Genomic DNA, 24,440 nt, shown 5'->3' with positions numbered 1-24,440 from the left:
ACCTAATTCCAATTCAAAGATGCTCAAGTCTCTCACGTAAAATGGCTTAGTATTTGTATATGAACGCTGTCCATATAATTTAAATCATTTCTAGATTATGTACTAAACCTAGCACAATGCTCCATTCTTGTGGGTTCAAGTTGTGTGTGTGTGTGTGTGTGTGTGTGTGTGTGTGTGTTGCATGTTACTGGGGATTGAACCTAGAGGCATTCTACCTCTGTGCTACCCCCCAGTACTATTTTATTTTTTATTTTGAAACAAATTCTATCTAAGTTGCTAAGGACCTCATTAAGTTGCTGAGATGGCTTCATCATTCCCAGCATAGGCAGCAAATTTAAGTTTTGCTTTCTGGAACTTCCTGGACTATTTTCTGAACACCTTTGAACCACAGATGGTTGAATTTGCCGATGCAGCCCCTATGGACAGAGAAACCCAGCTGTGTAATCTGCTGGTCAAATCCACGGGTGCCTGGAATCCTAGTACTTGGGAGGCTGAGACAGGGGGAATACAGGCTCAAGGTCAGCCTCAGGAACTTAGTGAGGGACTGCCCAAAATAAAGTCTAAAAAAGGGCTGAGGATATAGTTTGAAGGTAGCATGCCCCTGGGTTCAATTCCCAGTATAAAAAGAAAAAAGGGAGGGAGGGAAGAAAGAAGAGAGGGGGAGAGGAAGAAGGGCAGGAAAGGTGGTCAGCTTGTCACCCTTAGGCCATGGCCAGTGACTACCTTTTTTTATCCATGAGTCGTAGAGGAATTACATTGTGTTTGAGCTTCTCTTACCAGTGCTGGGTCCATGCACTGGGCTGTTGCAGGAGCTGCCCACTGGACACAGCCTCATGGTAGGGCTGCAGTGAGCTGCACCTGGCTGGCCCTACAGCCTGCATCCCCTCCCTCCTCCATCTGCTTCCACCCTGGGCACTGGGCGCTTAGTTACATCAACTGTGAAAAGCAACCCTGAAATCTAAACATCACAGTGCCATTTGGGGTGTTCCCAAGCAGTGCAGGAGGACTTAGCCTGGTGTACACTGTTGGAGCATACCATGGCTAACCTTCAAAGTCTTATTAGGTTTCAGAGAGCAGCTGTGGGAGGCTGGCCACAAAACATCCCTACCTTAAAAGTGTGCCTGGTTCTGCACAAGAGGTCACAGAAACACCCTCTAAACAGGCCGCCAGTGCTCTAGAGACCTAAAAGACGCACAGGTGGTATTTTTCCACCAGAGGGCAGCACACTGAATCTCAACCCAGGCTGGTACAAAATTGGAGCAGAGGAAATACCGGGGTCTGAGCCAGGACGACCCCAGAAACCAGGAACAGACAGCACCTTTGAGCATCGATCGTGAGCTGTGCACCCCCAGAATGACCTTGAGCTGCTCACAGGAAGAAGATGAGTCAGGACTACTCTGTCTTGTCGCTGATGTGTCTCTGGCACCTAGAACTTTCCAGACAGGGGGTTCTCCCCCAGGACGAATGTGTTGGTCCAATAAATCAGAGAATAAACAAATGTATGCATCACAAGATAAGTCTTTGTGTGGACCCACAATTAGCTAACTTTAAATATACTGAGCCCAACATGATGGCATGTGCCTATAAATAATCCTGGCACTTGGGAGGCTGAGAAAGGGGAGTGGCAGGTTCGAGGCCAGCCTTAGCAATTTAGTGAGACCCTGTTTCAAAATAAAAAATAAAATAGGGCTAGGAGTGTAGCTCAGAGGTAGAATGCCGCTGGGTTCTATTCTCGGTAACTTCTGCGCGCGCGCGCACACACACACACACACACACACACACACCATTTTTCCTTTTGCTGGGAATATGTCCTCCACAAGGACACTATGACTATGGGGTTTGGGATCAGCTTTTTAAAGTGCTGCTTTTGCCACAAAATGTGTTTGTCTGCGATAAGGCAGGTTCACACGAACAAGAAATAGAACATGATGATGCTCCTAAAAGGGAACATTTCTGAGTCATTATAATGAAGCACAAATGGAAATCAAAAGTGAATTTCTCTTGAGGCCAAAAGAGTCCAACGCTAGTTCTTCCTGACCTGTGATTAGTACAATAAAACTACACCTTTCAGCAACAAGGGAAGCCAGTATGGAGACCCTGGTCCAGGGGGCCTTAGGGTGGGAAGCTGTGCATTTCAACCAAGCTTTCCTTTATTTTCAAATCACATGTCCAAATGCCCCCCTCCAAGCCGGAGGCTCTGTCTTCTCATGAGTTCTTGTTCATCGTCATGAAGCTAAATCAGAGTTTCCCTGGTTACCATGGGCTCTTCAGAAGGCTCTAGCTACATAATTGGGGTTGGCTTGGTGACCGATGTTTTCAATTCTGAGATGCAGAATGCTGGTGATAAACATAACTTCCAGTCCCAAGGAGGAACCCACACAGGCTCTGGAGAGAATCCCACAGTCATGAGAGGAGGTCCTCCTGAAGATGTGCCAGGAGCGTCTCAACCTGTGGTTCTGGCAGACTCAGTGACAACAGATAATATGATTGCTTGTGAAAACAGTAAACACCCTTTTATAAACAATACCACCACATGGGATCGTGAAGCTCGAATTCAGTTCTTCAGCTACCTGGACTGGGAACAAAGGTTTCCCAAGGTGCTGCGGTAACCCTGGGCTGAGGGCAGAGAATAGGGAGACCTTTGGGGACAGCAGCTTGGAGGACCAGCTAGAAGAATAACTGGCCTAACAGCAAGTTTTCCAAAAAGAGATGATTGTGTTGAACATGCAGGAAGGGGAAGATGGAAATGGAAGGCCAGAATCCAGTCTGGAGTTCTTATTAGGGGCCTGGTACCATGTAGTGCTGACATAAGGCTAACGGTAGGGCAGAGGGGTTTCCAGACTACAGGAATCTGGAATGTGTGTGTGAGGATCCAGACACCTACACCTTGTTTGGTCTGAGACGCTGAGCTTATGCTGACATCGCAGTCCATAAGGGATGTCAGGAGCTGATGTGTGCACAGCTCCATCTCCTGGGTGGGACCAAGAACATCATCAGTGCAGGCCTGAGAGAGTCTAGAGGCCAGAGGTCAGAGTGAAGGTCACCCCACGTCCATGGCTACGATGCTCAACTGCTGCCCCACACCCAGAGATCCAGAGGGGAAAAAAGAGGAAAAAGAAGACTGGATGGGCTAAACATCTCCTGGAGAGACAAAGAGTTCATCTTGCAAGGACTGTTTAAACTGATAGAAACTGAACCACTACACAGTGGATGAGTCAAATTTACATTCCTTTTGCCAGCATATGCATGCCAAAGTGGAGGTGAGTTATGGACAGCACATGCTTGCAATTCTATGTCATAATGTGAAAACTGCAATCACTCCACATAGGATGTAAGTCAACATAATTGAGGCCAAATACAAGTAAGGTTAAATTTATCAATGAAAACAAAAAGGAAACTATAATAAATTATGCTCAATCACAGACGTCAGACACAAAAAACATATACAGTACAGTTCACCTTATGTGAGTTATCTAGAATGGATGAATTTGTAGAAACAGAAAGTAGACTATCAGTTACCAGGTCCTGGGAGAAGGGAACGATGAGGGATTGTTAATGAATGCACCATTTCTGTTTGGGAAGATGAAAAAGTTCTTGACATAGGCAATAGTTATAGTTGCATACAAAGTAAGTGTCCTGAATTTTGCATGTAAAATAGTTTAAATAGCAAATTTTCTGTTGTGTATAATTTGCCATAATAAAAAACTAAAAAAGACTCAACTTCATAAGCAAAATAACATATGATTTAATTGTCAATTTACAAGTCCAATAAACTTAAAAGAGTAAAAACCTGAATGTACAAATTATCAGTAAAAAAAAGGAGGTAAAATTTTGCATACAGAAGGACATAAAGTATTTAAAATGTATAAGAACACTGTCAATTATTTATAAAGGAGTACAATAAGCCAGGTGCAATGGCATGTGCCAATAGTCCTAGCTGCTCATGAGGCTGAGGTAAAAGAATTGCTGGTGCCTAGGAGTTCAAGACCAGTCTGGGCAACACAGCAAGACCCAATCTCTTTAAAAAAGAATATTATGAACTACTTTATGCTCGTGGCTTTAAAAATACTCAAAGCTCAAGCTGTGTGAGGTTATGCACACCTGTAATCCCAGTCTCGAGAGGCTGAGACAGGAGGATCACAGGTTCGCAGCCAGCCTCAGGAACTTAGCAAGGCCTCTGGCAACTTAGTGAGACCCTGTTTCAAAATAAAAATAATAAAGTAGGGCTAGGGATGTAGCTCAAAGGTAGAATGCCCTTGAGTTCAATCCCCAGTACCACACAAAAATTCAATGTCAAAATAAATCACAACTATGAAAAAATGAAAATATTGACAAAGAACTCTATTCTTAAACTTCACCAATCTCAGTAAATTTAATCTGTGAAGCTTTTCAAATCATTACAGAGCAGACTAGTTTTACAGTCTTTATAACCATTACAGAACATTAAAAAAAGGAAACTTTTCAGTTTTCAAAATCTCTATAATGATGTTTGGTGCAACTTTCAGGACAGGACATCTTATTTACTACTTGCTTTTTCTTTTCTTTCTGTATGACGTTTGCATGGTTGTCTTTTTATTTTGCTCATCCCTAACATAGAAATTCTGTTCATACCTTAGCTTTCCTCTGCAATTATGAGGAAAATCCCTAAATATATAGAAATCAAACAACATGAATCTATCAAAGGACATTTTTTAAAAAACTTGAGAGCGCTGAATGAAAACAAATACATCAAAACATGGGAGCTGCCACTAAAGCAACAAGTAGAGGGAATTTTGCAACACTGGATGCTTATGTTAGAAATTAGAAAAGTCCTCAAGTCAAAAGCCTAAATACTCCCTCAAGAAACTACATGAAGAGGAGTAAAAATCAACTAGAAGCCTGTAAAAGGAAAGAATTAAGAGAAGAGCAAATACCACTGGAACAGAAAACAGAACAGTTGAGATGAAAAATGAAAAAGGAGGAAGTATTTTGACAAGATAAAAAACAGACAAATGTGTAGAAAAGGCAAAAGGAAGATGAAAATTGCCAAGATCTAGAATGAACCATGATATAACCACACGTCTTGAAGACACTGAAAAGATAATAAAGGGAAGATGTAAAAAGTGCACATATGCAAGTTTCCCAATGTAGATGAAGGAGAAGAAGGAGGAGGAGGGGAGGAGGAGGGGAGGAGGAGGAAGAGGAGGAGGATGAGGAGGAGGACGAGGAGGATAAGGAGGAGGAGAAGGAGGAGGGGGAGGAGGAGAAGGAGGAGGATGAGGAGGAGGAGGGGGAGGAGGGGGAGGAGAAGGAGGAGGAGGAGGAGGAGGAGAAGGGGGAGGAGGAGGGGAGGAGGATGAGGAGGAGGAGGAGGAGGAGGAGGAGGAGGAGGAGGGGGAGGAGGAGTAGGACGAGGAGGATGAGGAGGAGGAGAAGGAGGAGGGGGAGGAGGAGAAGGAGGAGGAGGAGAAGGGGGAGGAGGGGGAGGAGGAGGAGGAGGGGGAGGAGGAGAAGGGGGAGGAGGAGGAGGAGGGGGAGGAGAAGGGGGAGGAGGAGGAGGAGGAGGATGAGGAGGAGGGGGAGGAGGAGGAGGGGGAGGAGGAAGGGGAGGAGGAGGGGGAGGAGGAAGGGGAGGAGGAGGGGGAGGAGGACGAGGAGGAGGAGGAGGAGGAGGAGGGGGAGGAGGAGAAGGGGGAGGAGGAGGAGGAGGGGGAGGAGAAGGGGGAGGAGGAGAAGGAGGAGGAGGAGGAGGAGGAGAAGGGGGAGGAGGAGGAGGAGGGGGAGGAGAAGGGGGAGGAGGAGAAGGAGGAGGAGGAGGAGGAGAAGGGGGAGGAGGAGGAGGAGGAGGGGGAGGAGGGGGAGGAGGAGGGGGAGGAGGACGAGGAGGAGGAGGAAGAGAAGGAGGAGGAGGGGGAGGAGAAGGAGGAGGAGGAGGGGGAGGGGGAGGAGGAGGAGGGGGAGGAGGAGGAGGAGAAGGAGGAGGAGGGGGAGGAGGAGGAGGAGAAGGAGGAGGAGGAGAAGGAGGAGGAGGGGGAGGAAAAGGAGGAGGAGGAGGGGGAGGAGGGGGAGGAGGACTAGGAGGATGAGGAGGATGAGGAGGAGAAGGAGGAGGAGGAGGAGGAGGGGGAGGGGGAGGAGGGGGAGGGGGAGGAAAAGGAGAAGGAGGAGGGGGAGGAGGAGGAGGAGGAGGGGGAGGAGGAGGAGGAGAATGAGGAGGAGGAGGAGAAGGAGGGGGAGGAGGAGGGGGAGGAGGACTAGGAGGACGAGGAGGATGAGGAGGAGGAGGAGGAGGAGGGGGAGGAGGGGGAGGAGGGGGAGGAGGAAGAGGACGAGGAGGATGAGGAGGAGAAGGAGGAGGGGGAGGAGGGGGAGGAGGAGGAGGAGAAGGAGGAGGAGGGGGGAGGAGGAGGAGGAGAAGGAGGAGGAGGGGGAGGAGAAGGAGGAGGAGGAGGGGGAGAAGGAGGAGGAGGAGGGGGAGGGGGAGGAGGGGAAGGAGGAGGAGGAGGGGGAGGAGGAGGAGGAGGAGGAGGAGGAGGAGGAGGAGAAATTGTGTACGGCTGCTGGCTGCCGGGTGTGGTGGCGCACGCTTGTAATCCCAGCACTTGGGAGGCGGAGACAGGAGGATTGCGCTGGCCTCAGAGACCCTGTTTCCAAATTAAAAAATATATAAAATAGGTCTGGGAGTGTAGCCCAGAGGTAGAAGGGCTTCCAGGAATCCCAGTACCACCAAAAAAAAAAAAAAAGAAAAGAAAAAGAAAAAAGAAATTGTGTACAGCCAAAACAATCTTGAAAAAGAACAAAAGAGGAGGGCGCTTTTATGATTCCGAAATTTACTTGAAATTTACTTTGATTGTCAAAAGAAGTAGAAATCCAGAGAAGAAAAGAAATGTAGAACAATGAAAGAGAATTGAGAGTTCAGAAATAAATGTTTGTGGTCAACTGGTTTTCAACAGGTGCCCAGACTATCCAAAGAGGAAGTAATAGATTCTGCAGAAAATGGTGCTGCAGGGCCTGGTGGCGCTCACTTTTCACCTCAGTATTTGGGAGGCTGTGAGGAGGATTGCGGGTTTGAAGCCAGCCTCAGCAATTTAGTGATACTGTCAGCAATCTAGGGAAACCCTGTTTCAATTAAAAAATAAAAATAATAGGGTTGGAGATATAGCTCATAGGTAGAATGCCTGTGGGTAGAATGCCAGTCTCCAGTAACACACACACACACACACACACACACACACACACACACACACACACACACATGCTGCGGAGAAAACTGGGTAGATTTATACAAGAAGATGAAGTTGACCTTTACCGTACAGCATATATAAAATTTTATTCAATAGATCAAAGACCTAAATATAAGAGCTAAAACAAAACAAAACTCTTAACAGCAAACACAGGGGTAACTCTTCAAGATTGAATTTAGCAAATTCTTAGATACAGTACCCAAAGAAGCAACAAAAAAAAATCTCCATGAATTTAAATTCATAAGAAGGGAAATATTTTGTGTTTCAAAGAAAGTCATTTGTAAAATGAAGGCAACCTGGGTAATGGGATTAAAATATTTTCAGATTGGCTATCTCATAAGAAATCTGTTTCAATTATGGAAAAAAATTCTTACAACTCTGTCGTCAAAGACAACCCAATTTAAAAATGGGAAAAGGATCTAACAGACCTTTCTCCCAAGAAAGGTATCTAAAGGGAACATAAAAAGAGGCCCAGGGTTATTATGATCAGGAAAATTCCAAACAAAGCCAGGAAACACCCCTTTACCTTTACTAGGATGGTGTGGGGATCCTCAAGACAGCAGAGGCTGATGGTGACAAGATCTGCCCAGCCCCAGATGTGCCCAGATCCTGCAGTCACAGGTGCACACGCCTCCTGCTTATTAGTGGGTGCATGCACATCTCACCCATGTACAGTGCATGTAGTTTATGTACCATGAATAAGCAAAGTGTAACATGCATGTGTAGTGCCTAAGCAGCGTGTGCCCTTCAGCCTGCACAGCATGGAGCAATTTGCAGAATTTAGTTGCTTCTTGCTGTCCGTTCTCCTCCAGACGGCAACTCCACCTGCTTTTTTCTCCCTGGGCACCTCACCTCCAAAACCTTCCCTGCAACCATGGCTGGTCCCTGACAGATGGCTAGGATCAAAAAAGGCAACAAGTGTGGAAATTAGAAACCTCAGGATGGCTGGTGGGAATGTAAAATGCTGTAGCCATTTAATAAAATAGTGTGGAAGATCCTCAGAGGATTAGTGTTCTCGGGTGACTGGTCAATCCTATTCTTAGGTAGATATGCCTAAGGGAAATTAAGGTCTATGCCCACACAAAAACTCATACAACAATGTTTATATCAGCACTGTTCATAATAGTCAGAAGGTGGAAATAACCTAACTGCTTATTGACAGATGAGTGGATAAACAAAACGAGGTCTGTTGATATCATGGAATATTATTCAGACAGAAAGAGAATCAAGTGATGATACATATACAGTGTGTGCAAACCTTGAAAACACTGTGCTTGGGGAAAGACACCCGTCACAAAAGACTATATATTATATAAGTCTATTCATGTGAAGGTCAGAATAAGGAAGGTTACAGAGAGACTCTTAGATAGTTTCTAGGACCGGGGAAAGGCAAGTGATAGCTAATGGGTACAAAGGGTTTTTTTGAGGCAATGTTTACTGTGATAACATTTGCAACTATCTGGTAATATACTAAAAATCACTGAATAAAGCCAAGTGTGGTAGCATGCGCCTGTAATCCCAGTGCTTGGGAGGCCGAGACAAGAAGATTGCAGCTTCAAAGCCATCCTCAAAATTTATTGAAGCTCTCCACTATTTAGCAAGACCCCATTTCCAAATAAAAAACATAAGGGCTGGGGTCTACCTGGAAGATAGGATGCTTCTGGGTTTAATTCCCAGTACCACAAAAAAGAACAGAAAATAACACTGAATTATACAATTTAAATGGGTGAGTTGAATGTTTTGTAACATATCTTTTAAATTTTAATTTAATTTTAATTAATTAACTGATTTTTGTGGTACTGGAGATTGAACTCAGGGGCATTTTATCTCCAAGCTATACCCCCAGCCCTATTTTTTTTATTTTGAAAAAGGGTCTCACCAAGTTGTGGAGGGCCTCGTGAGGTTACTGAAGCTGGCCACGAACCTGTGATCCTCCTGTCTCAGCCTCCCAAATACTAGGATTAGAAGCATGCGCCAGCACACTTTGCTTACTATTTTTCTTTTGACATCTGATACTTCAATAAGTTTCTCTCCCAAGCCAATATAAGCCTTCTCTAGCACACTTTTGCTTTAAGAGATATTGATGCCACACCAAGGATAGAAACAGTCTTTTCACAGATTCATACTCCCTCTGCATCTCCTAGGTGAACATACGGGTGGCCTTTTAACAAAGCACACCGTGCCTTCTTCCCATCCACCAAAGGCTCTATTTCTCTTATCACCTGTTCCCCTGGGTTGCAAGGAAAGTCCTTTGCTAATTACTTTTAGGAAGAGGGGCTGTATTCTGAACTTTACCTGGCAGAAATCACACATAATACACTTGGGAGGCACACGTCACGGAGTGTCTGAATTCAAGCTCATCAATCAGAAATCGACAGAGACAGAAGGCAGCAAGCTGTGTTCCATCAAAACACCTGCCAGGGTGGCAGACCACCTAGGGCCACCCCTCTTTTGTTCTGGGGGACATAGGTGCATGCCAGAAAGCCTGGACAGAGACCAGAGAGACATCCAATTAGTGTGCAGGTCATGGGCACTGGCCGACTGGAGTACCCAGGCTTTCCGGCTAACGAGGACGCATCACACAGTCCCTGCAGTGTGACGGAGCTGATTAAAAAGAAACTAGGGTCAGAAAGCACTGCTGTGGCAAAGGTTAAACACGGCCTCCCTCCTGTTGTTATATACTTACAGGCAAGAATACTTTCTCCACTTAAAAGCTTGATGTGGTTAGAAAGGAAGGCTTCCTGTTTCTTACAAAACCCCATGCTGCTTTCACAACTCTTTGCTGCAACATGTATGTTTTGGCTTAGGTGCCTTGCAATTATTTTCTGTCCAGGAGAGTTTCTCCCAGGCATTCAAAGATTTACACTGAGCAAAATTAAACAAGAAAATATTTCTTTGTTTCTGCTCTCCAGCACTTCACACGCTCTCCCCTTTTTCTATACTTTTCTTGGTGCGCTGTAATTATGAGGTTCAGAGCGATGCATGCTCTCATTCACACACACTTGGGGCTTCTCTCCACATCTCTCCCTGCTCCTCCCTTCTCCCTCCCCATAGGTTTAAGTGAGATTGGTAATGGTACCTTCATACATGGCCAGAGCACTATTTGACCTGTTTCTTCCTTCATCTTGTTCCCCACCCCCGCTCCCTTCTCCAACCCCGTCCACTATGCTCCTGCTCTCTCTCAGTTGATGGAAGTCCCTTATGTTTCCTACTTCCTCTTTAGTGTCTACATGTGAGAGAAATCACACGGCCCTTGCTTTTCAAAGACGGCGTGATCTCACTTAGCGTAACGTTCTCAGGTCCCATCCATTTTCATACAAATGATATCATACTGTTCTTTATGGCTGAGTAAAGTTCTATTGTGTGTATAAAGCACATTTTCTTTACCCATTCATCTGTCGCCAGACACCTAGATTGGCTCCATAGTTCAGCTGTTGTGAACTGTGTGGCTGTAAATATGGATATGCAGGTATCACTATAGGAGTCTGAATTTAATTCCTTTGGAAAGATCCCAAGGGGTGGTGTAGCTGGGTCATACAGTGGTTCAATTTCTAATTTTTAAGGAACCTGCATACTAATCTCCACAGAAGTTGTACTAATTTATACTACCATCAAAAAATGTATAAGAGCTCCTATCTTCCCACATCCTTGCCAGCTTGCTAGCATTTACTATTGTTTATGTTCCTTTAAAAGTTTCAGTGTTAGTATAAAGTTGAAGAGTTCTATAAAGCCAGGTGTGGTGGCGCACGCTTGTAATCCCAGCATTTGGGAGCCTGAGACAGGAGGATTGTGGTTCGAGAACAGCTTTAGCTACTTGGTGATGCCTTTTTGCCACTCAGTGAGACCCTGTTTCAAAATAAAAAATAAAAAATAGGGCTGGGAGTGTAGCTTGGAGGTAGAATGCCCCTGGGTTCCATCCCCAGTACCACACAAAAAAAAGAGCTTTATAAAGCAAAAATGGCATGTTTTGGCAATGGTTAAGGTCGGTATCTGATACAAATGCCTGGCAGCTGCATGACTCAGGAACTTAACTCCCCAGGTCTTGGTTTCTCTACCTGCAACCAGGTGTGGTAGTGCAAACTGTAACACCAGCACTTGGAGGCAGAGACAGGAAGATGACAGCTTTGAAGCCAGTCTTAGCAATTTAGTGATGCTCTCAGCAACTTGGCAAGACCCTGTTTCAAAGTTTTAAAAACAAGACTGGGAGTGTAGCTCAGAGGTAGAATGCCCCTGGGTTCAATCCCTAGTAACACACACACACACACACACACACACACACACACACACACACACAAATTGTCTCTTATTCCTAGTTTCCAAGAGTGAATAAACACACTTGTGTGGGACGCTGAGCAGTGCCTTGAGCAAACCAAGAGCTCAGTAAAGGGCATGGCCATCACTTTCGTCATTCTCTTCAGGCAGCAGATAGTATTAATTTGCTATAAAAATATTAAAGAGTACATTTCTACTCATATAGTTAGTCAAATAAATGCTTTTCATATAATTTTCAATTACATTTCTAGGCCTGTGATAAGCCAATAGAACAAATATTTTAATTCACTCCAGCATCATCCCTAAAGAAAAGGGAACAGTAAAACACCATTTCCCTGAACACCCCCTTTCTGCTCCCCCAAATCCAGCCAAGGTAAGGGAAACATGAGACAAGCCTGGGCCAGGAAGTCTAGACACGTGTTCTCTCTGAGGCCGCTGGCTCTGGCTCGTGTGCACTGGGGACCAGCACAGGTTAGTGTCTCTGTAGGAAGGACAGCTGCTCCTTGGGATGCTGGTCAGACGAGCAAACCAACAATCTGATGCTGATGATATCACCACTTCTGCAGCCTGACCCATAAAACCCTGAGTGCAAACGGGTGCACAGCTGAGGGCTGTGGACAGGATCACATCACTGGTCCAGCCCGCCAACAATGGGTAACACGCCAGGAGGGAGAGGAGGCGCTCGCTGCTTGGCAAAGCCCGGCGAGGTACCGAGGTGCCATCTGAACTCTCCTTGGAGCCGTCACCGGGTCCCCTAAGCTTTCCCCAACAAGCCCTATGTCTCTCAGGTTGTCTCTGGGCACTTTCTGTGGCCTATCTGAAACCTGCCCCACACCACTGTAACCCTGGCTACAAATTTCCAGCCAGGTGTGGTAGCCTGTAATCCCAGTACTTGGAGGCTGAGACAAGAGGATCGCAAGTTTGATGGCAGCCTCGGCAGCAAAACAAGACTCGTAGCAGTGGGTGTAGCTTGGAAGTAGAATGTTCCTGGATTCAACCCCTAGTACCACTATAAATAAATAAATAAATAAATACATACATAAATAGTAAATAAATAAATATGCACTGTGCACAAAAGACCTGGAGGAATCACGATACACTAATAGCTAGATAAAGTGCTTGTGTGATAGGAGAGGGAGGCAAACACAGGAAGATTCTCAGATTTATTCCAATTTATGTATCACCTGCAGCTTTTATAACGAAGATCTATATTCTATTTCACATCTTTTGTAAACAGAGGAGAAACCGGTGTCTTTTCCTTTGAGACAGACTGCTCATCCACATATAAATGGTCTGTTTTACATCACACTGCATTTGAAGAGCATGCTCCCCACACTTTCATTTCCAAACTGTAAGAAGAAGAATGACAGCAAACCCCAAAATGTCTGAAGAAGGAATTGAAAGAATTGGGCTGTTAAACAGAAGGGTTTATTTAAACAATTTTGATGTCTTATTTGAAAGTACATGAAGCCCCCAGTTAAACAGCAATTTGAAAGGGCATTGAAGCCAGGCGTGGTGGTGCATGCCTGTGATCCCAGTACTTGGGAGGCCGAGACAGCAGAATCACAGGTTTAAGGCCAGCCTCAGGAACTTAGTGAAACTCTGCTTCTAAATAAAAACTAAGGAGGAATGGGGTTATAGCTTAGTGATAGGATGCCCCTGGGTTCTATCCCCACTACCAAAAAGGAGGGGTGATGTCAGGCATAGTGGCACATGCTTGTAAATCCTCGTGTTTGGGAGGCGGAGACAGGAGGATCGCGCAAGTTCGAAGCCAGCTGAGCTGGATTAAGAGACCCTGTTTCCAAATAAAAAATATAAAAATAGGTCTGGGAGTGTAGTCCAGAGGTAGAAGGGTTTCCAGGAACCCCAGTACCACCAAAAAAAAAAAAAAAGGAGGGGTGAGGGGAGGGTCATTAATTTAGCTGAGACAGCATGCTTATTTATACACATACTTGCAGTTGAATCTTCGATTTCACCATTGGTCAGGTGAAATATATATATATATATATATATATATATATATATATATATATATATATGGAATATATACATAGGTATATATATGGAAGGAATAAAAATACTGTTTCATAGGTTACTAGTAGCCTCTTAGAACCTAAAATAATAATTTAAACAATGGACCCACAAGAGCAACAAAATATTTCAAGTACCTAAGTACTAATCTTAAAAATATTGGAGGTCTACCTGTGCAATTTTTACCATTATAAAGTATAATAATATTTATAACAAAATAAATTCCAGAGCCTGTTGGGAGCCATTAAGGCCTTCCTCTAGATCGGTGTCTCTGACACGGCTGACTGTCCTTCGCCCAGAGTCAACAAGGATTGGGGTTATGGAAAGTTCAAGGAGGTCTGAGAGAGGATCAGGTGGTGATGACACGAGGGTACTGATAGGCCTATCTGTAATGATGTGTTTTGTATTAGTCTTTATTGTATTCTGGTGGTGGTAGCATGAGAATGCTGATCGACCTGTAGCTGTGGATAAATAACTCTGGAAAAACAAAGTCAGTGTCGGCACAATAAAGATGAGATTGACCCAGAAGCTGCGTTGGCCAGGAGTGTCCGCGCGATAGAGAATACTGACCCAGGCATAGTCGTCGACCTGTAGGAAATATTGACCCACGAACAGGGGTCAACCGGTAGAGATAGTAGGCTGGCGGCTCCCCCACGTTAGGGTTAAAAACTTTTCATCCTCACGCCTCACTTCAGAACCCCTACTCTTGCCAGCTGGCTCTGGTAAGAGCCTTTACATTTATAAATATTAAATGTAAAACTCTAAAATACTGGGGAGAAATAAGAGAAATTATTTGTAACCTTAAAGTAGGAAAAGTTTTTCTAGAAAAACCATATAGCTCAGAAACCACAAGGGTAAAAATGTATAAATGAATAAAACCAATTTGAGTACTACATAAAATTTCCCCACAGAAAGAAAACCATCGAAAAAGCCAAAAGGGGAATTAAAAACTGTGAAAAAGTATGTATCTGTAACGCATGTAGCACTGCTCAGCTTCCTATGTTAAACAGGAAGCACATTTATGTATCAGTTATACAAAGCAACACAACAGAAAAATAGATAATATACATTCACAGATAATTAACAAATACATTTAAGTAATGTATGCAATGAAAATATGTTCAACATCACTTTTCATTACAGAAATGAAAATTATATAAGATTTTATATTTGTGTGTGTGTGTGTGTGTGGTGCTGGGGACTGAACCCAGGGGCATCCTAACTCCAAGTTACATCCCCAGTCCTATTTTATTTCTATTTTGAACAGGGTCTTATTAAGTTGTTGAGGGCTTCGCTAGGTTGCTGAGGCTGGCCTTGAACTTGTCTTGTCTCAGCCTCCAACTAATGGGATTATAGGTGTGTGCCACCATGCCAGACAAAAATCTTACAATTTTTGTCAGATTGGCAAAGACACAAATTTTCTGATCAGGCTCTGCCGCGTAGAGCCGGCCACAGCGTAAACGATGCCTCGGTTTGGGGGAGCGATGTCAGAAGGACTTTACAAACGACTGCAGTGCCTCCCTTATTTCCCCTACAGCGCTGTCTGCATATCCTGTGTGGTCAGCACTGTGGCCGCAGCACCTCTGCCGGTTCCTCAGCAGCTGCAAGACCACTCATGTGTGTTGATGAATGACTGGGCACCGAGGGTACTGTTCGTACCATGCCCATTTGAACAAAGAATAGACACATCTCTAACCTGCCAGTCATTACAGGCGCTTAGCTAAGTCATCACGAATCTCTCCAAGGGAATTTCCCACCACTCTCCACTTGACGGCTTAAGGACATCTCTAAGCGTGGATGTGGAAACGTCACCAATCCGCACGGCTGACAGACAAAAGCAACGTGTGCAGAGCAGACCATCCTGTGCGTGAAGATGGCATCGACCCGGAAATGTTCGCAGACACTGACTGGGAGGGCACTCACAAAAGCGCTGGCTTTGTTACTGTCACCTGATGCACAGAACCCTTAATGATTCGGGTAGCATTTCAAATCACCAAGACATGCTGGGTTATTCAGAAAATGGTTGTAGGAAAACTACTTAACCATGTGGAGAGAACAAAGTTAAATCCATCAGATCTAGTCCAGAGTACTGAAGACTTCCTACAGAAACGTAAGAGCACATTATGACCAGGAAATTACTGCGGTCTTGCAGTCTTGAGCAGAAGAAGGTCTAGTTAAGCACTGAGGTAAGGTAAGTCTGAATGTATGAAATTTAAACTCTCTCTATGTGAGATATAAAATCAAATGTGAACAACAGTCCTGGAAATATATTCACCCAATATAAGCCAAGGGATTAAAAACCATAACATGTAAGGATCTCTTATAAGTCAATAAAGTAGTCATATAATCAAGAACTGGGTAATACCACATAAAGGTAATTTACAGAAGATAACATATAAAAGGCACATAAACATATATTTTATATAATATAGGTAAACATATATAAACTTGTGTATATGCAATTCCAGATGAATAAAAAAGTTCAATCTTACTAATATTCAAGAAAATTAAAACTAAAACAGTGATCAGAGTCGGGGAAATGCAAACCAAATCTACACTGAGATTCTGTTAACTCCAGCTGTAAAGGCAATCACCAAGAACGCACACAATACACGGTGGTGAGGGTGTGAGGAAACAGAATCTCTTACACACTGCAGGTGGGCGTGTAAATTAGTACAATCACTTTGGAGATTAGTATTAAGGTTCCTCGAAAAACTAGGAATGGAACCACTACGTCATCTAGTTAACTACTTCTCCAAAAATTTCCAAAAGAATTAAAGTCAGAATATCACAGTGAGAGGTGCGTATCCATGTTTAAGGCAGCAGCAGAATGCACACGAGCCGAGCACTGGGGTCAGCCGAGGCGTCTGTCAGCAGATGAGTGGATCAAGGACACGTGGCGTAGACACACACAGTGGGACTTGACTCAGTCATAACAAAGAACAGAGTTATGTCATCTACAGGAAAGTGAGTAGAACTAGCAGATATTATGCCACGTGAGGTCAGCCTGTCTCTGGCAGTCTGGAGTATTCTCTCCTATGAGGAAAGAGAGACTAGGAACAAAAGGATTTTGGATGAATGAGGAGGAATCCTGCAGGGGTGGAGAGGGAGAGGGGAGAGGAAGACTCGAGGCTTAAGGAAGACAGCAGTCCAAATAAGGCTGAGTTCAATAGGAAGGCCTTGCTAGAATCTCACCACCCTGCAAGGGGGGCAGCGTGGAACCCGGGAAACACACCAAGTGCTGTGTGCACAGACACACCTCACTGTTACAGAAACTGCAATGCACGGGTGGAAGAAGAAACACCTGGAAACACACACATGGAAATCATTTTATACCTTGCAAGTGAGCATGAATTTAAAACTGGAACAACTTTTAGCGCTGCCAGGGTATAGGAAGGACAGCAGTCTTTGGGTGTAGGAAGAACAGCATTCTTTCATCAGAGGCATAACTTTTGAACTTTCCTAGTAGGCAGTATGTTGGCATGAATCAAGCGCTCCAAAGATACAGTTTTGTTGTGATCAACCAAGTCTACTTTAAGGAGCTGCAAAAATAATTTGCATGAGGAAAGCAGAGATTTTAAAAAAAGAGTGCTTATCTTTATACACAGGGCAGGCACCGCACGTGAAGTTTAGGTAAATACTTAAACACAGAGAACAATCATTCATTATCAACTAAAAACCACGAAGAGGCAAAGAGATTATAGTGCATATTATATATTATATTTTAAATTACATATTAAAGTACATATTATATATTATATTTTATACACACACTCACATGCCCACACACACCTGCAGATAATGCTATACATGCACAGAAAAGATGAGGTGGAAGGATTATGACTGTGTTTTGTGTTTTGATTTTTCATATAATTTTATAACAGAAGGAAGCATCCTTTTGTGTATTATGTTTTATAGGCTTTAACTATAAACCTACAACAGCTATGAGGAAGACAGGGCAGTACTGGCAACGTGAAAGGGAAGGGAGGTCGCTGAGAGAGAGGCGCTTGTGCAGAGTTATGTAATAGTAGGTTATGAAACTGTGACTTCAGCACTGGATTGTTGACTCCAAACCCAGAACTCTTTCTACTGTCCGGGCCCCTGAGCAACTTAGGACACTAAACCAAAGCTCTGACATTACTGGCCTCGTCTGAGCCAAGACAGAGAGATGCCAAGGAACAAATAAGGCACATGTTGATGATTGCACGGTACCATCTAACCAGAGCGCCTCGTGAGGTGCGCGGCTGGCTGTTCAGCCCCAGGTATCCTACATACTTTTCATTTACTTATGGAGGTATTGAAGGCAGAAGGAATAGAGGAAACCAGGCAGACCTTGCTGATCTGCAAGATCTGAAAGGGAGCCCAGTGTGGTCTCCAAAAGAAAGAAGCAAATGCCAGTGCTCCTGTTGCCCCGAGACCAGTTCTATCAGAAGTCTAAGTAGATCCTTACTTCACCACGACCACGCACATGTCAATTTCTGTCCAGATCAAAATACAGACGTGCCTGTATTGCAGCACCATGAGCTACGTTATCATTTTCTGTTGTTTGCGGTTGTTTGTTTTTGGTGTTAGGGAGCAAACTCAGGGCTTCATACATATTTAGGCAAGTATCTACCATGGAGCTACAGTCTTAGCCCTGACCTTGAAATGATAGTTTTGTCTAGAAAACAATTGGTTGATCCTCTGCAAGGCATAGAGCACACTGCCTATCAATAAGGAATTCATGTTCATTGAAAAATGAAAACTATCTTGCTTTTATGCACTCATTATGAAACATTTAAAACTGACTAGCAAGTTGGGCATGGTGATGCACACCTATTATCCCAGTACATAAGAGGCTGAGACAAGAAATTGCAAGTTCAAGACCAGCCCCAGCAACTTAGTGAGCCCCTCAACAGAAAGCAAGCCCATGTTTCCAGATAATATTTTTTAAAAAGCAGTGGGGGTTAAGCTCAGAGTACAATACTCCTGAGTTCAACTCTCAATACCAAGAACAGAATAAAACATTGACAAGAAAGGCTGATTATTTTGTGTGTGGTACTGCGAATGGAACCCAGGGGCATTTCTACCTCCAAGTGACACTCTCAACCCTATTTTTTATTCTTTATTTTGAAACAGAGTCTCACTGAGTTGCAAAGGGCCTAAGTAGCTGAGGCTGTCCGCGAACTGCCCTCCTCCTGTAATACCAAATGCTGGGATTGCAAAGCATGCACCTCCATGCCTGGCAGCAAGGCTGATTTTTAAAAATTTAATACAGATAAGAATCAATACGACTAATGCTAAAATATAACAGCTACTAAAGACGTTTATTTTAAAACAGCACTACATTGTGATCCTTAAAACACACAGCCAGGGATGGCAATGTGGTTCCTTGATATAGCACTTGCCCGGCATGTATGAGGTCCTAAGTCCAATCCTTAATACCAAATACATAAGATTACTATTAGTAATTTATTCACAAATAGAGCAAGATTCTTTTTTGGTTATTGTTCATTTGTTTGTTTGTTCTTTTGGTACTGGGGATTGAACCCTGGGACATTACACCCTTTGAGCTACCCCCGTAGCCCTATTTTCTGTTTTGAAACAGATCTCACTACGTTGCTAAGGCTGGCCTCGAACCTGCACTCCTTCTGCCTCAGCCTCCCAAGTACTGAGTTTACAGATGTGTGCCACCACGCCCAGAAGAACAAGTCTTCATTGGGGAAATTTACAGACATGAATCGACTTCATTGGAACTCCTTAAACAACTGGAAACCCGATGGATGAGCTGACAGCTTCTATGAAACACAAGAATACAATACAATTCTTTCTTTGAATAGCTCCCCTGCAAATTCAAAGCCTGTGACCCCCGTGAAAAGCTCTGCACGCAGCACTCACCAACTGGCAGCCTTCCAGCGCGCTGACGAGCTGTGCGTTCTGACAGGACAGGATGGAGCCAGCCAAGTTCAGCATCACGCACACAGCGGAGAGCAGCATGAAGAAGGTTATCTGGAAACACACCCGGCAGAAATCTGATTATTCACTTGGAGCCGCTCAAAAGGAAAAATGGCGAGTGCCTTTAAGCACTCTTTGGGTTGATCAAGTAATTATCTGAGTACCATTTGTGTGCTTTAAAGTGTTGCTATTTCTCAACATTTCAAATCCATTATGATCTTAAATAACAAGAAAGTCTGTGAAAAGCCAGAGCAAGCTGTCATGATGATGTTATTTAAAATCTATTAGGAATATTTTAGAGGATAAATTTGAAAGCACTATGCATTCTGTATCTCAACAAGAACAGTCCATAATTATTTTAAAAAAAACAAGGAAAAGAGGTAAATTTATTAGAAAGAACATAAATTCATTTCATTTTTTTCCTTTTTTTTGTGGTACTGAGAATGGAACCTTGGGGCCTTCTGCCTCCAGGCTACACCTCCAGACCTATTTTCTATTTTATTTGGAAACAGGGTCTCACTAAGTTTCTGAGAGGTTCACTAAGTTTCTGAGGCTGGCTTCAAACCTGCGCAATCCTCCTGACTCAGCCTCCCAAGTACTGGGGTTATAAGCGTGCACTACCACAACCAGCTTCATTTCATTTTTTATTAGGGAAAATTCCATCCATGGATGAAAACAGAGAAATGAACGCAATGAAACCCCAACCCCCTATATTCTGAATCAATGATTAATTGACTGGTGGCCACTTGTGTTTCTTTGATTGCCCCTCCCCTGCAAAATATTTTGCAACAAATATCAGACATCTTATAAATTCACCTGAACCTATTACAGTGTATCTTCCTAAAGAATGAACACACTTTTTGAAAGCATAACCCAAACCCTGTTATCATGTCTAAAATAAGTAAAAATTCATTGGTATCATCTGATACTCAAGAGTTCACATTTTACTAATTGTCCCCACATTTTGCACACTTTGAATCAGGTCTGCCAGGGTGTAGTAGAGGTTCAAAAAGCCCATCTGGTGAGGTGTGCATCTTAGACAGCTCTTAACCTATGAGTTTCCCCTTCTACTGTGATTATTTACCTTTAAATTTATTGGAGACACTGGATCATTTATCTGGTAGTTTTCTACAGTGGAGACTTCCTCTTTGTGGTCTCCTGTCACTTAGAGTTTCTCTCGCTTCTGTTTTTCTTGTTTAATTTGGTCGTTAGAGCAAGAGGTTTGACCAAATTCATAGTAATAAAGGGCAAACACTGTCTCTTTATGTCAACTGTCTTCCTCATCTTCCTCTTTCTCCTCTTCCTTCGTCGCTGGGGATTGAACCCAGAGCTGCACACCCAGCCCTATTTTATTTTTTATCTGGAAATAGGGTCTCATTAAGTTGCTAAGGCTGGCCATGAAGCTGTGATCCTTCTATTTCAGCCTCCCAAGTACTGGGATTGTGGCCCTGTGCCACCACACCTGCCCCAAAAGCCATTTTTGATGACTGCTTAGATACACTGACTTATTGGGATTTTCAAAATAGTGCTTGTGTGACTACCATTTTCTTTCTTTCTTAATGAAAATATGTACATAAAGACTTTCCTCATCCGTGGTTTTGGGACCCTGAAATATAGTTCATAAAGGAAAATTAGGGAATGTATTTTTTGGCTCACTTTCTAGATTTGGAAATAATTGGTTGATATGGTGCTCAATTTACAAATTAGAGTCAAGGAATCCTATATGGTTAATTAACAATCAAGCTGCACTTGTGTAAATAACTAGGCCAAATATAATAAAATGCCTTTACTGTGATCAAGAATAATATTTAAGAATATTATGATTAAGAGGAGGGAAACTCGCTAAAGACTTTGTGCTACCAGGCCCGGCTTGTTATTGTTTGCATTCTTGATGACTGCCATTCCGGCTGGAGCTAGATGGAATCCCAGGGTAGTTTCAATTTCAATTTCCCTGATTGCTAATGATGTCGGACATTTTTTTCATATATTTGTTGTCCACTTACATTTCTTCTTTTGAGAAGTATCTGCTAAGCTCAATTGCCCATTGTTTGATTGGGTTCTTTGGTCTTAAAGTTTTTGAGTTTTTATATATTCTAGATATTAGTCCTTTGTCAGAGGGAGAGCTGGCAGAGATTTTCTCTCATCCATAGGCTGCCTTCCAGTGTTTGCTTTGCTGTGCAGAAGCTATGTAATTTGATGCCACTCACTGGTTGCTTCTTGGCTTTATTTCCTGGATTTTTGGGGTTTTCACTGAGGAAGTCTCTACTCGGGCATATATGTTACACAGTTGGTCCTGTGTTTTCTTCTAGTAATCACAAAGTGTCTTGTCTCATTCTGGGTCTATGTCCAGTCCTCTTTTGTTCAAGATGGGAGATTGGGATCTTATTTCATCCTTCTACATATTCATATCATTTTCCTAGCACCATTCTTTGAAAAGATTGACTCTTCTCCAGTGTAAGTTTTTGGCACCTTTGTCAAAAAACAACTGGCTCTGAATGTGATGATTTGTTTTTTATCTTCTCTCCTATTCCATTGGTCTATGTGTCTGTTTTGTGTCAATACCATGTTGTTTCTGTGACGATAGCTCTGTAGTATAATTTGAATTTAGGTGTTGTGATTTTCCAGCTTGATTGTTATTACTCAGACTTGCTTTGGCTATCTTTTGTCTTTATTTTTCTCTTCTTTCCCCCACACACATTTGGAACTGACATTTGGCCCCTTTATGTGGGAAGAAACACCAGCAAGGCCTGGATTTCTCATCAGAGACTCCTGACAATAAGCAGAGGAGTCTATGAATTAATCTCACAAGCCCAGACTGGCAGGGACTCCAGGGGGAAGAGAAAGAATTCTGCTGGTCACTGGTTAGGAAGTTTGGATACTGTTTGTACCTAAATAGGCACAAATCCAGGCCCATCCTTTCCCCCTTCCTAGCAGAGGGGGCCGAGGAAAAATGAGGCTGACAGCAGCTTCCTGAGTGACCAGAACTCCCATTTGCCTCCTAGGAGCGAGCATTCATTCTCAAAGCACAGGTGCACTCCATAGCCCCAGAAAGAATACTGACCATAAGAGTTACACTGCTTGACATTAGAGAATATCTACTGGCCAAATCAGGGAAAATTATCAATATATGTATAATGATAACAAAAGATTATAACTCACGGGTTTATATGGATAAACTGAAATTTTTGTGAAAAATTTAATGCTTACAGGGGTTCAAATTATCTCCACCCAAGATATTTGTCTATTATACCAAGGAAAACAAAAAATTCGCAGTAGAGGTATCCAGATAAAACCACATTATAGAGCCAGGCATGGTGGCGCACACTTGTAATCCCTGCGCTTGGGAGGCTGAGACAGGAGGATGGCACAGGTTCAAAGCCAGCCTCAGCTACTGCGCGAGGCTCTCAGCAACTTAGTGAGAACCTGTTTCAAAATAAAATATAAAATAGGTCTGGGAGTAGAGCCCGGAGGTAGAAGAGCCTCTGGGTTCCACCCCCAGTACCACAAAAAAAAATAAAAATAAAAAAACAACAACCACATTAACCAATGTGATCAGACTTACAAAGTAACAGGTTAATTTGAAATTCTGTGCCACTTAAACTCCAAAAAAAATGAGAGTTTTGCTTCTGTGATATTCCTACCCAAAATATATACTTGCCGGATGAGGTGATGCATATCTGTAATCCCAGCCTTTGGGAGGCTGAGACAAGAGGATCTCAGGTTCAAAAACAGCCTCAGCAAAGTAGTGAGACTCAGCAACCTGGGGAGATCATGCTTCAAAACCCAATAAAAGTAAAAATAAAGGGCTGGAGACATAGCTTGGAGGTAGAATGCTCTTAGGCACAATTCCACAGTACCACACACACACACACACACAAAACCCCTAATTCATAGTTACAATTCATTCATTAAGAACAGCAGACATCATATCTCTGCCAAGAGGTTTCCCTGCAGCAAACACTGCACCCCACACCCACAACAGGTCTGTATTCTTCAAGGGCCAAGGTTCTATAAGACAAGCAAAGGCTGAGGAACTGTCTGTAGACTGAAGGAGACTAAATAAACATGGTAACTAGGCAAACTCAAATACTTCAGGAAAGTCTTTGCACTATGCTTGAAACTTTTCTCTAAGTTTGAGATGATTTCTAAATAAATTAGAATAAGCTCAAACATTAATAACGACAATATAGAGAAGTTACAGTCTTTATGTCAAAAGCCACAAAAATTGTAATTTTTTAAGTATACTTTCATTAGTGCATATAGTCTCACATAAAAAAACCTGTATTTTTCTTAACACACCATCAATTAAATCAGATCGTAGACATTAGAATGATTAAATCTTATAAAAACCTATCAGGGCAAGTTAAAAATCTTAGCTGGATAATGGACATATGACAAAATTAAGACATTCATAACTTTTCTAAACATCTCTAAGTAAGTTAGATATGGGTGGAAAATTAAATAACCCAATTAAAGGTATTTATGGGGGGGGATACCTAACAGCAAACGTCACACTGGCAAAACCATAAAAGCTATTTCCTTTAAAACCAGAAATAAAGAACCAGTCATATACTTGAAGCCTGTTGTTATTTCTTTTTAAGAATCTGTAGCAGCTCCAACCAATATGGATCTGTATCCCATTACTTGAGATGCTGAGACAGAAGGATTGAAGATTTGAGGCCAGCCTCAGCAACTTAGTGAAACCCTGTTCAAAATAACAAATAAAAAAGGCTGGGGATATAGGTCCAAGACAGAATTCCTGAGTTCAATCCCTAGTACCGCCCCACCATCACCACACACACACACACACACACACACACACACACACACGACCACACTAAAGAAGAAGAAGAAAAAAAAGACACAATAATTGGAAAAGAAATTTCTATTATGATGCTACAGAATTGTAGTTACATGGTATTAGCAACTGTATAGCAAATAAACTTACTCAGACCCAGCCACAAATTCTTTTATATAGGG

At 43.0% G+C, this 24,440-nt stretch overlaps 1 protein-coding gene across 1 annotated transcript in view; it reads right to left on the bottom strand.

The window, feature by feature from the left end:
• The window catches only part of ENTREP2 (endosomal transmembrane epsin interactor 2), a gene marked incomplete at both ends in the record, with an annotated part of 402,412 nt that overhangs the window by 90,321 nt on the left and 287,651 nt on the right, over nt 1-24,440 (bottom strand). The window contains one exon of the mRNA XM_080691706.1: nt 19,404-19,514. Within this exon, the coding sequence (XP_080547832.1) occupies nt 19,404-19,514 (111 nt within the window). The remainder of the gene's footprint in view (nt 1-19,403; nt 19,515-24,440) is intronic.

Source organism: Muscardinus avellanarius (assembly GCF_963383645.1).
Source record: "Muscardinus avellanarius genome assembly, chromosome: 3".
NCBI classification, from domain to species: Eukaryota; Metazoa; Chordata; class Mammalia; order Rodentia; family Gliridae; genus Muscardinus; species Muscardinus avellanarius.
This window is presented reverse-complemented; position numbering and strand designations above follow the sequence as displayed.